This window comes from Lytechinus pictus, chromosome 18, assembly GCF_037042905.1.
Source record: "Lytechinus pictus isolate F3 Inbred chromosome 18, Lp3.0, whole genome shotgun sequence".
Lineage (NCBI taxonomy): Eukaryota > Metazoa > Echinodermata > Echinoidea > Temnopleuroida > Toxopneustidae > Lytechinus > Lytechinus pictus.
In genome coordinates, this window is record NC_087262.1 from 2,230,401 (window position 1) to 2,243,931 (window position 13,531).

The 13,531-nt window shown below is 35.5% G+C and overlaps 1 protein-coding gene across 1 annotated transcript; it reads left to right on the forward strand.

The window, feature by feature from the left end:
- The first annotated feature begins 2,978 nt into the window (after positions 1-2,978).
- Positions 2,979-5,524, forward strand: LOC129281932 (uncharacterized). The gene is made up of 2 exons (XM_054917856.2): positions 2,979-3,133; positions 3,721-5,524. Exons 1-2 carry the CDS (start codon positions 3,052-3,054, stop codon positions 3,972-3,974), a joined length of 336 nt encoding a protein of 111 aa, XP_054773831.2. The 5' UTR covers positions 2,979-3,051; the 3' UTR covers positions 3,975-5,524.
- Positions 5,525-13,531: the final 8,007 nt, after the last annotated feature.

Here is a 13,531-nt window from a genome sequence, read left to right on the forward strand (position 1 = left end):
TCTGTGTTGGATAAGTTCCAGGTGCTATACAGGTCTCAATGAAAGGTTTATGTACCGAATCATGAGGAAAAGGAACGTGTTCGTCATTCTGAAATCAATGAAAAAATGCCAAATTTCAACAATCCCGGCCCATCTCAGTCCCAACGGATAGGATGTAAAGCCATTAGTATACTACATTTTACCCATTTTAGAACTTAAACAAAACAACAATGGATGCGTAGAGACATAGCAGACAGAGACATGGCATTCAGGTCGTATTGCTCAATTACAACTCTACAAGCCGCCCCCCTCCCCCCGATTCCTTTTCCATAATGCTCTATACTGCTTTTCTTCAAAGTGTAAATCCGTTAATTTGTATTGTTTGAATTGGAAATCAAATTGATTGATTGATTGGTTGGTGAGTTGATTGATTGACTGATTGATTGATTGAATTCAATTGAATCACTGAATTTACTGTCTAAAATCAATCCCTTTTTTTCTAATTGCCGGTTTCCAAATGACAGATACAACAGACATCATCAGCGGCAAAATATATTTTTTTCATTTGATGTTTCATCTGGTTATTTCCACCGGAAATCGTCCTGTTTATTTTCATGGATTCTCTCTTTTGGTCCCACGTGTAGCTTATTGTGTTATCTCAACCTTACCCTTGAACCTAAAACAACTTGATCTCGAAGCGAAATGATGAGCGATTCGTCAACTTGTAGACGATTTTATTTTTCCTTCTGGCTCGCCTTTGAACAATCATGATGCCGCATCTGAAATATACATTGTGACGTCACAAATAACATATCCTTTCTTGTTTTGATGGTAGATGCTAATGTCATGTCGCATCCCACGTTGAGATAACCTTGAACCTAAGAACTTGAAAACAGTCAAACTGAGCTAGGGAGTATATGTCAAATGGGTCGGATAAATGCAAGAGAAAGGAAGAAGCCGAATTTTAATAAATGAAAGAGAAAGTAAAAAGGGAGAAATCAAATAACAATAAAAAAAGAAAGAAAGAAATAGAAAGGAAGAAAGAAAGAAAAACAGTGAAGGCAAAATTAATCGTTTAAGGTGTCTTTGCTGATTGTTTTTTATTACCTCCGCTCCCATCCTTGCTTCCTTTCAACTTGAAGATATATCTCCATGCTTTCATTAACCCGAAGTGTGTCAATTCATGAAGTTTTTTTTGCAATGATCTTACTTTCAAAACGAGGCTCTTGATATCGACCCAATCAATTTTGAATCCTACTTCATTTTCACTCTGCCTCCCCTTTCTGTGTATCATATTGATTAAAGTGATTATGTTGACTGCATCCAGATCACTCCTTTTCCTTGAATTAATTCTATTGAAATTTTATTGTGTGTCGCCAGTTTAATACCATGCACGCCATTTCTCCGAATGGTATATGATTATGTTCCACACTTTCTGTTTGTTCCCATTTGTTAGAACGTCGTCTTACAGATATCATTTTCGTGATTTTGGAGAAATCTTATCTATACAACCATGGCGTTGTCAGGCGCCGTAGAACGTTTTTTTCTTAAAGTGGGGTCTGAGCCCAAAATGAAAGGACTGAGCATAAAAAAAACCTCCACACAATTATATGGTCCCAGGCTATGGTGTATAGGCCTACTAGTTATCAGTTTGAAATAAAGCAAAGAAAATGGCTGGTCAGAGAAAAGAGAAATCGAGAATTTCCACATCTTTGTTTGCCTCATTTCCTCGCAGCTACACTCTTAACTCCAAGGATTTAAAATGAATAGTGAACAGCCGAATATTAGATTTAGATTTAAACCTTGTTGATTTAAATACAAATCTAAAAGATTTGAATTTAAATCTTTTGAGATTTAAAAGTTAATCCTTAAGATTTTGAATAAATTCTAAATTCACAGCCGATCTGGATTTATTTCAAATCTTTGGAATTTAGAGTGTAAACCTGCGAAAAAGTCAAGACAGCCCCTCAACACCGCCCCTTAAAAAACGATATAATTATAGAGAAGACATGCGGGACCTAGATCAAGTATATCCTTCTAAATAATCATGTAGAGCAACGAGACAACAATATTGATTTCATATTTTCATAACATCGTTACTTAGCCTTATATCCCCAGAGAATATAAACATGATGGGTCAAGAAGTACATGATCGATATTTCATTTGATTCATAGAAATCAGGACATTTGCAATATTTCTTTGCTGGAGGCCAAGAAACATTAATAAAACAAACAGAATATACTAAGATATTTTCCAGACACGGGCATTGATCTGTTGATAATAAAGAATAAACATCTCCTGAGTAGATGTGATTTAAAAAGAAAAAAAAAACAGTACGATTTCAAGTCCCATTAAAGGATAAAATGGATTGGAAGTTAGACAGCGTTATCATCTGAATGGATTTATGAAATATATGCATTTGACAGAAAGTGAAAGATAACCGAAATCATTTTCCAAGAATTTGCATGCCTATTAAAAACAATAACTTACTATTATATCCCCCTCCTCCTCCCTCTCTGCTGAAACCCCATCCAATCTTAGTTTAATCACTGGCTGTGTCTGTTGTATTTCTTGTTCGTTACCTATATGTTGTTAACTTGTGCTTGTCGAATCCTGATGTGTGGTCAGTATTGACATTTTGGGCTAATTTTGTTATTTATTTCAGGAAAAACAATAAGACTATCACTTATATTATTAATATTGTAGGGACCTATAAGAAATACAAGCCTTGCTTGTAATTTAGGCTCCACCACTTGTTTTTTTTTCGCAGAAACCCCTCTTATTGTACTTAGTTATTGTTATTTTGTAGACAACCATGTTCACCTTTTCAACTTTATAAGTAATTCAATCATTATTTGTTTATCATAAATCTAGTTGCCTGATCAATGACGCACTATGTATAGGCCTACATATCATGAATGTAGGAGTGGAAACAAATAAATTAAAATGAAATACAATTTTCAAAACCCCTCTCTTTATCTTTATTATATTCTTAGAGTGGGTGGATCCAAACAGATGACGATGAATACATTATAGAGCCACTGGAAGCTGAGGACCAATCAGCGTACAACATGACTGATGGACATCTCCACGTCATGTATAGGAGGCGGGACTTCAGATCAGACACGGTTGGATTGGGTGCTGCTAATGGAGGTAAAACAAGCCCCTCCCGCAGGTCAAGCCCCTCCCATTTAGTCACTTGAAAGCGGGAGGAATAAATACTATACATTTTTCATTCATTGATAGAGTAAGGCTAAAATAGCTAAATGCTGGATTGTGCAGTATTATGTAAATGTTTAATTTGCAAAGACGAATGAATGAATATATTGCAATGTATAAACGCATTAATTTATTATTTAATGAATGAATGAATGTTCAAATGAAAAAGGGAATAAATGCAGCACGCATACATGGCATATATGTATTAATTATGCGTGAATGACTGACGGACAGACTGAATGAATAAATGAACGAATGAATGAATGAATGAACGAACGAATGCATGAATGAGTGAGTGAGTGAGTGAGTGAGTGAGTGAGTGAATAAGCGAGTGAGTGAGTGGATGAGTGAGTAGATGAATGAATGAATGAACGAACGAATGAACGAACGAATGAATGAATTAATTAATTAATCATCGAATGATGAAAAAGTGAATGAATGAATGAAAGAAAGAAAGAATGAATGAATGAATGAATAACTTAATAAAGAAGTAAATGATCCAATAATGTTTTCCTTCCTAGCATCATTCAGCACCAACCTCGTCAACGACACAACCGCCGACCTTCCGCTGTTCGACGAGGATGACGGTCTCGAACAAGACAGTCATCCATCGGGGCATCGTGCGAAGCGACGAACTGGTCGGTACGCGGCAGGGAGACAGAACTACGTCGAGACAATGATCACTGTGGACGCTGCTATGCATTCGTTTCATGGGGAGTCAGCAGTCAACATCTACGTCATTACAATGATTCATATCGTAAGATCATCTTCTTGAATTCATATTTTTTCAGAAAGCAGTAAGATTTTTTTGTATTTTTATCATTGTTTATTCCATTTATTTTAAAGCAAATTAAGTTCAATTGTTCACAAGGTACAATCATGGCCGAACGCAGATATTTTGGGGGTTTCATGACATTTACTCCGACGATAATTGCTCCGCTGCAAATTCTACACATTAATGGAATGACCGAGTTCAACCCTGGATTTAACACTATACCCTGTCCTAAACCTAACATATAACCCTATTGCAACCCTAACCCTATATCTTAGACGAAATCAAGCCCAGAGCAAATGTGTCACCATTTTTTTTCCTATGGAAGGCAAGGCAAGGCAAAGACATTTACATAATGGGAGATTATAACATTAATCTTATTAATACTGACAATAATTACACTCTAAAATTTATTAGCTCATTGCTTTCATACTCTTTCCACCCGCATATTAGTAATCCGACACGAATATCAAGTACGTCTAAAACCCTCATTGACAATATCATTTCAAATGTAACTAACAAAAACTTCATAAATGGCATAATTTATTCTGACATTTCGGACCATTTACCTATATTTGTTATTTCTAATCAAGCTAAAATTCAACAACATACAAATAAAAACAAAAAAGAAATGCGCAGAAAAGAAACCCAACGCAACATCGATGCACTAAAAACTGATTTAGCTGAAGAAGATTGGAATGAAGTATTGAACGAAACTAACGCCGATGTTGCTTATGAAATATTTATTCAAAAACTCTTACATTATTATAACAAAAACATACCTCTTGTAAAAGATAAGGTCCTTAAAAAGAATAAACAACCATGGATCACAAAGGGCATTAAACGATCAATATCAACACGGAATAAACTCTATAAGCAAGCTCTAAAAACTCAATGTAAGGTAAAATTTGACAAATACAAAAAATATAGAAATAAATTGACATCCATTATTCGTCTATCTCGAAAACTGTACTATTCAAAAAATATAGAGGAAAACGCAAATAATGTTACTTTTTTATGGAAAACTGTCAACGATCTCTTAGGTAAGAAAAAACATGATATTGCAAATAGTTTTAATGTTGATGGTCAAGAAATTACTAACCCAGAAAAAATTTCAAATGCATTCAATGATTATTTCACTAATGTAGGTCCCAATCTGGCCTTAAACATTCATGTAAATGATTCACATTTCACTAAATTCCTATCTCCAGCATGTGAAAACTCACTCTTTTTAAGACCAACTAATGAACTTGAAATAATTAGTATTGTTCAACAACTGAAATCTAGCAAGTCTTGTGGGCATGACGGAATTAGTGTTTATTTGCTTAAACAAATTATTCATTACATTGCTCATCCACTATCCAATATATTTAATCTCTCTCTTTCAACAGGCAAATGCCCGGATTCCCTGAAACTCGCAAAAGTAATACCAATTTATAAAAAAGAAGATTCCTCCTTAATCAGCAATTACAGGCCCATATCTTTACTACCATCAATATCTAAATTATTGAAAAAATTATTTATAAACGACTCTTTACTTTTCTGAAAAACAATGATATTTTTATTCCTAATCAGTTCGGTTTTAGAGAAGGACACTCAACAGATTATGCCTTATTATATATGTACGACAAAATTATTGAAGCTTTCACCAGAAAGGAACATTCGATTGGAATTTACATGGATCTTTCGAAAGCTTTCGATACAATCGACCACAAAATATTAATTCATAAATTAAAGTCATATGGAATAAGGGGACAAGCACTATCCTGGTTTGAAGACTATTTACATAATCGACAACAATACGTACATTTCCAATCTCAAAACTCACAAAAACAAAATATCAAGTGCGGCGTACCACAGGGATCAATTCTGGGACCCCTACTTTTTATTATCTATATTAATGATATCATAAATTCATCCCCAATTCTAAATTTCATAATTTTTGCCGACGATACCAGTATTTTCTATTCCCATTCTAATTTAGATACTCTAACTCATATTCTTAATTCAGAACTCTCTAAAATATCCCAATGGTTTAAAACAAACAAACTTTCACTTAACATAAGCAAAACCAATTTTATACACTTTCGAGAAGCTAATCCACACTTACCAGCTCCCAATTTATCAATTGACGGTTTACCTCTTACTGAAAAGCACTCTACCAAATTCTTGGGAGTAACAATTGACTCCAATCTAACGTGGAATGAACACATACACAATGTACATACATCTATATCAAGAAACATAGGAATAATTTACAAATTAAAAGACTTTCTTTCTGAAAAATCTGGAATTCCTTACCACAATACTTAAAACAATGTCCCTCTCTTAACTCATTCAAATCATCCTTTAAAACATTTATGACACGCAAATACAATTCTGAATAATTTATGCATATATATAAAAAGAGTTCTACGGGTCTTGGTCAATTTTCAATTTTCTTGGTAAATTTTTAATTTCTATCTGATCTCATAAACTGTTACATCAGAAAATGAAAAAAGTTAAGTCATAGTATCAAACTTTGCTATCATTTCAAGCTGTATCCTGGAACCATTCAATAATTCCTAATTAATACTACCCCACACCCTCATATACCGACACATATACACGCACGCCCACTCTCAACACACACACACACTTATACATACACATACAATTTTAAATATACATTTGCACACGCGCACACGTTTGCACATGCACAAACACATGCAAATACGTCAAATGTGCACATAATATCAGGCATACAAGGTTCTTGCATGTAAATATCGTATTAATAATATCTGTTTATAATTATCAATCAATGCTTGATTTGTACTTCGTTCTTTTTTGTCTATTTCGCTAATACGTTTTGAGGCCGCTACCCTAGTCAAGCACTGCTTATGGTAGCGGTCTCCAGCATTTTTTTTTTCTACTCAACAAAGTACAACTTATAATATTGCAAACTAATACTATCTATATACATTTTTGCAAATGAATGATTATTTGTATTTTTTTTTTGTAAAAAGAAATGTATCACTATTTTTTTCTTTATGTTGTACATTATGTTTGTTAATTATTTCTGTTGGAAAAATGCTGAAATAAAATCAAATCAAAATCAAAGGCACATAAAGACAATGGCCCGTATTCTGAACTCGGGTTTAAATTAAACCCTGGTTTAAAGTTGTGGTTTAACTATGGAGAGCCAGTTGGTGCACAAATCACTAACAGTACACATCCATTATATTAACTCATTTGACACTCAAATTGTCTAAGAATGATAACTGAAGTATTCTGATGTATTTTTCTTCATTATGAAAGCAACATGGAACAAAATAGTAAGCATAGGAGATTAAATTTTGGCTCCCCATAATTTTAGCTCATAGTTAGACCGTGGTCTAAGTTAAACCTGACTTCAGAATACGGGCCATAGGGGCGCTCTTGTATTATATAAAGTGAAATTGAAGAATTCGATGCACACTTGGTGAATTTCGTTACAATTTTCAGTAGAAAAAAAAAGTTTTCAAAATTTCGGGGGTGGGGGCAACAGGTATACCAGGACCGTGTTTCATAAAATTGTTATTAAGATCATTGGTATAATGAGCCAAACATTATGAGGGGGAGGGGTCAGATATGGCGGATGGAGAAAAATTAATTATCGATTGTAGCCGTTTCGGAAATGATTATCAGCAATGCAACAGGTATCGGCTAGAAGCTAGATTGGATTTGTATCTTTCCCACTCTTCAGCTCCCGAAATCGTTTCCCGAAATATACATATAACAAAATGTTAACGTTTATATTTTATACATGACATAATCTTTTCGAAATTCACTCCTCCCGAAAACATGAGCACGGGGTGCCCCAATTTATTTTACCACCCTTTTGAATATCACCTCGTTTTGTTAGTATTTCTTATAAAAGTGAAGTTATGTAATTGGAGAAGATACAAAAGAAATTGGAAACTGAATCTTTAATAAAGTATAAGATTTAAGAGGGAAAGAACTATGGAAATCAGACAAGTGTGTTTGAAATTACAATTTTTCAGGTCTGCATAAATTTCGGCTCTGTCACGCTTCGTGCTCGCATTATTGACTCATGTTGTAAAAATGAAGCTAACCTGTAAGGAATACCCAACCCCAAAATAAAAACAAATAAAAAAGAAGACACAAATAGCTGTGAGATCTTCGAGCAGCCACTTAACTCCCTCATCACAGAAAACAATGTTGTTTTAGTCACTCCCCCCCCCCCCCCCCACTCAACCAATAATACCGAATTCTAATCGACGCCCATGAATAATTAGGTATTTGAATCCCTGAGCCTTGCCAGGTGGTGCAATATCCTTTTTCCCCCTTTTTTAGAGGGGGGGGGGGAGAAGAAAAAGGGTCATCAAAATTGTCGGGGCGCTCTACCCCCCCCCCCCCGGTACAGGGAACGGAAGGGAAAGTTTATTCCCATACCTTGAAAACCCCACTTTTGTCACTGTAGGTAGGTTTAGATAATTTGCTTTTGTTTGCACAGGTATCTCCATACGAATTAATGTGCTTCTTTTACAATTTCGAACTAATATTGAAAAATAAGAATTCGGTTAAAAGAAATGTTTGCGCAGAGCCCCACCCCGCTCTGCGCTGTGATGGACTACCATCGATTGAACGATTGTTCCATCTCCAAATATTGTATTTTTCATAGTAAAACTGTGTCATCGTTTTTTTTTATTCGAAAGCTTAAATTTTATGATTTTTTTTTAATATCATTTAATTATTTTCATTTTGAAAGCATTGACCAGACGAGGGTGTTTGTTACTTTGTTGGTAATTTCTTGATGAATTTAGCCTTTATATTTTCATGATATTGCATCAACAACAACAAAAATCGAAAATGAAAATGTGGGTTTACGTTCTTTGTTGCATATTAAACCAAAGTTAATTTCAGTGCCGAATACCACTGGCATTTGTTTTTGTAACTATGTCCGTGACAACCATTGAAAGATTTCAGTTTATTATGATTTCAGTTTATTATGATTTCAATATAAAAATTCAAAGACAAGCAAGAGAAAATGAATAAGAAATATATACAAATACTTACCTAGACACTATATTAGAACCAGATGTTATGTTTTCACAATTAAAAAAAAAGTAATTTGAGGTCGAGTTAGTTATTTTTAAGATTAAATGTTATTCTAGTTCAATTTGCTTGGTTAATTATTGGTGATCTGCAGCGACATCCAATGTCATATATGAGTTACTTATTCATGAGGTCTGTGATGATTTCAGAATCGATTTTTTTTTTTTTTATATGATTATCTCAAGTTTGCAATTATATCTTGTTATCAATTATTTTTTGCTATAATATTTCCAAAAGGCTTGAAAATTGGAGAAAAAAAATCATTGAGAAATTGAAAAATTAGCCCGGCAGGCAATACTATACGAAAGGTTTAATCCATCTATTTGAGGAAGAGTAAAACTTATGACATAACATCTTTTTCTAATACAATGGCTTTCTACATCATACACTCCAATAAGTCGACGACATCTTCGATGGTCGGTCGACTAGTGGGAGGGGTCTGCATACACATGACACCAATGGAGTTAAGCTCAGCGATGTCAGCTTCATCTCCCATCGACTTCAGAACTCGTCCAAGTTGGTATACATCGCTCATGGTGGATGTGGCCTCATCATCAAGGGCGCACTCAGGAGCGAGGTGAACGAAGTTTTCCTGTAGATTAATAAAAGACACGACAAGAATCACAATCAGTGTCACTAGCACGCGAGATGAGAGATTAGAAAAGTTTAAAAATTACTAGATAGATCATGTAGATATACTATAAGTCTAAAGACACAATACCCAAGTCTCAAGCAATATTTTCTAAACAAAGTAGAACCATACTTACATTTCTTTTGTACTTTTCTTTCCTGTCATCAGAAAGTAAATAGAAGAAAGGCTTCGTCCTTGGAGAGACGAGCCCAAAGTCGATGATCACTGCCTCCCACTGACCAGTCTGGGTCTTCCTTAGGAGGCAGTTGTCGTCCTTGAGGTCGTTCATGAGGTAGCCCATCTCATGCATCTGACCCAAGGAGGTGGAGATGCTGTGGGCGAGCTTAAGCCTGAAAAGAAAAGAAGGAATGTCAGTTTCCCATCGGATAATCAAAGAACTTTAATAGGCATCTTTCAAAAGAATAAATATACCGCGCTTTTCTCAAGAACATTGTCATTATGGCAACTACATGGATAATAAGGCTAGGTAGCCAATCTAATCAAATATAGTTACCATTATATTCGTAAGATCAATACCGTTGGCCAGTTATATCACACATGTATAACTTCAGTGATATACGAACAGTTCATGCAGTATGTTTGGGTGTGAGTTTAACTATTCGACACTGAAATAACATTGAAATTTTGTTCATATTATAAATTTCTAGTCATGCTAATAGAAATTTCAATATATAAAAGTTACTCACCATTGCTTTTTAGTCAGATCTAACTCGTCCATACCTCTATCCAATGTCCAAGACTCTCCATTGGTCACGTCACCGATGAACTCCATTGCTAGGCCTACGTAACCCGGACTTGTCTGGAGACATCACAGGTAGCTTGGAAAGCAGTCATTTCGACCCAAGGTCTCTAAGAGGTCAGCTTCCTCAAGGATGTAGGCCATCTGTCAAGTTTAACATCATAAGAAGATGTTATCAACTTTCTTCGTTTTAAGATATTTTTTTAAAGGCCCACTACAGAATATTATTCGGAAGATTGAGTTCACTCGAAACGATCATATCCATTCAAGAGTAGTTCTTGAACTACCCTGGATAAAATATATATAATTCGCCCGTATGGGGATATTTGAGTCAAGGCCTGGATACATTTAAAGATTGGTGAGCTTATAGAAAATGAGCTTACCTGTCTGTTCATCCCATCAATGTCGGCAGGGAGTTTGAAGTTCTTGACAGCAATGGGCTCGTTGGTGATCTTATGCCTGTAGAGATGGACAGTACCGCTCATGCCACTGCCCAGGATGACATCATCACCTCCTGGATGGAAGGACTCAAGGTCATCCATGCTCCATACTCGGGAGTTGGCTTGGGCAGTGCTCTGGCTCACGGTGGCTACAACCCCACCCACTGATGGTGATCTGCAAAATACAGACATTGACGGTGTTTAATATATGCATTTTATATCAATTTAAAGATATTCCCTGACAATTATACTACCAACTAAAATTTCAAAGTATATCTGTCATGATATTACTTTGAAAGTCTTACCGTGGACTAGGAAGAGGTGATGAAACAATAGCCACTGAGCTCTGAACGGCAGGGGTAGAAGAAGTATGGTCGCTGACTTCAAGCACCGAACCACTAGACTCTGGACTTGGTGTTGGTAATCTATGATTTAGACAGATAGAAATATAATAAACTGGGAACATTTACGACATCTGAGTGGAATTACTAAATAATGAATCTACACTTCATTATTTAGTAAACATGGGAGATTTGCTTGCATTAAAATTTTGAAATTATAATAATATATGTTCTGTTCTTGTTGTGTATTTTCGGTTAGAAAATTTACTCATAGGTTTCAATCTTTTTTATTTTCAATTGAATCTTCAAATAAGCACACATATTATTTGAAAGTGAGTTCTGCCTATAATTATGTTCATCAGCTTACCCAGTGGGCACAGCTAAGGTGTCAATAGGTGCTATGTCGGGTGTAGTGGTGGGACATGGTGCTAAATCAGGTGTACTAGAGGGAATGGAGGGTGTAAATGGAGATTCTGATGTAGAAATGGAAGAGGTGTTGTTGTCAGATTCTCCAGTGTCAGAAAGTTCCGAGGAAGATGTTTCGGAGCTAGACTCGGAAGAGCTGAGGGATTTGATATATATATATATATATATTATCTGATCAATGTCCATGTTGAAAGGTTCTTTCTTTATTATTTCATTTTAATTTTATATTTCTTAGATATATTTTCAATACATCTTTATTTTAAAAAGGGATTATTTCTTACCAAGAGACACTAGGAGTCTGACTGCTGACAAGAGAAGAAGCAACGGCAGGCTGAAAAGTCAGATCCTAAAAAAATAGAATATTAACAAATAAAGCTATCCACCAATTCATCGGAAAAGACCTATAATTTTGTTTAAAAAAAATTATGGTAATGAATTTGAATTTAAAATAAAAATCGGAGTAGACTTTTTTTTTATGAAGTTTAGTTTTGCCTATCGACTTTTAATTATTGTATGAAGGGAAAAAAAATTCTACTTGTAATTATGGGTATAATAATAATGTATATACAGTATTCTATATCGACACCTCGATTACACTCTAAATTCCAAGGATTTAATATAAATCAAGATTGGCTGTGAATAGGGACCGGTCGAATATCAGATTTAGATTTAAATCTTGCTGATGAAATATAAATCTTAAGGATTTGAATTTAAATCTTTTGAGATTTAATCCTTAAGATTAATAATAAATCCTCGGCTGATCCCTATTCTCAGCCGATCTGGATTTACTTGAAATCCTCGAAATTTAGAGTGTATGATGACTTTGATAGTAAGGCAAATATCTACCATGGAAACCTTGGTTTTATTCGGCTGCCAAGTCGTTTTCTGAGGGTAATTCTGTGAAACGGGCATTGGACTCTAATCACGCTATTCGTTCATTTTATATCTTTACCTGGAGTTGTTGAACAGCGGTGTTTCGCTGTTTCCTAGCCTCGGCTAGCTCCAGCTCCAAGATCTGGATCCTCATGGCTGAGTCGAGGTGTTTCTGCTCGATGGTCTGAGCCCTCTTCTCAGCAGCCAGCCTCTTCTCCTCGGCCTCGTGAAAACCACGTCTGATGGTGTCGACGAGTTCATTGACGCCACCTCCACCAGTCTCTATCACGTCTACGTCAAACTCTGACTCTGATGCCAAGTCCTATGTAAATGATGACAGAAATATACATGTAGATTATATGTTTGCGATAGCATTTTATTATGTTACTTCTAATTTCCCCCCTTTTCAACCAAGTCTAATCAAAGAAGAATTAGTCAGCTTTCAGGGGGGCGTTTCATCAATATTTCCGTCCGACAAGTTGTCAGATCTGACAACTTTCCTTGATAATGATTGGCCGAGAGTCACTGTTACCATAGTAGCTGTCGGATAAAACAGTACTTGTCGGATAAAACGTCCGACAAGTCCTTTCATGAAACGCTCCCCAGGTGTCTTCAAGTATAAAAGAAAACGAAACATTACTATCTGGCTTTTTTTTTTTGGGGGGGGGGGGGTTGGGGGAGGTAGGGTTCTCCCCCCCCCCCTTAACAGATACAAAATTCGTAATAATTATTGTAAAATTATAACCATAACGAATAAAATTTCAATACAATGTGAGCAATGTTATATCAAAGAATATACCAAACCCTAAACAATATACATACAAGAATCTGTTCCTTAAGTTGAAGTATCTCGGAAGAGTTCTTTAGGCATTCTGTTAGGAGCTTGCCCGTTAGATGGTTGGCTGGTGGGGACGTCTGAGATGGAAGGGGGATGGTTGGGTCACCGTAAGACCAACACAGCTTCTGTTGTTATTCATTTAATTGAAGAAATT

Bases quoted from the DNA above. Each gene is read 5' to 3' on its own strand.
- LOC129281932 (XM_054917856.2), top strand. From the start codon at position 3,052: ATGACTGATGGACATCTCCACGTCATGTATAGGAGGCGGGACTTCAGA. The intron at 3,134-3,720 runs GTAAAACAAGCC...TTTCCTTCCTAG, and splicing joins ATTGGGTGCTGCTAATGGAG to CATCATTCAGCACCAACCTC.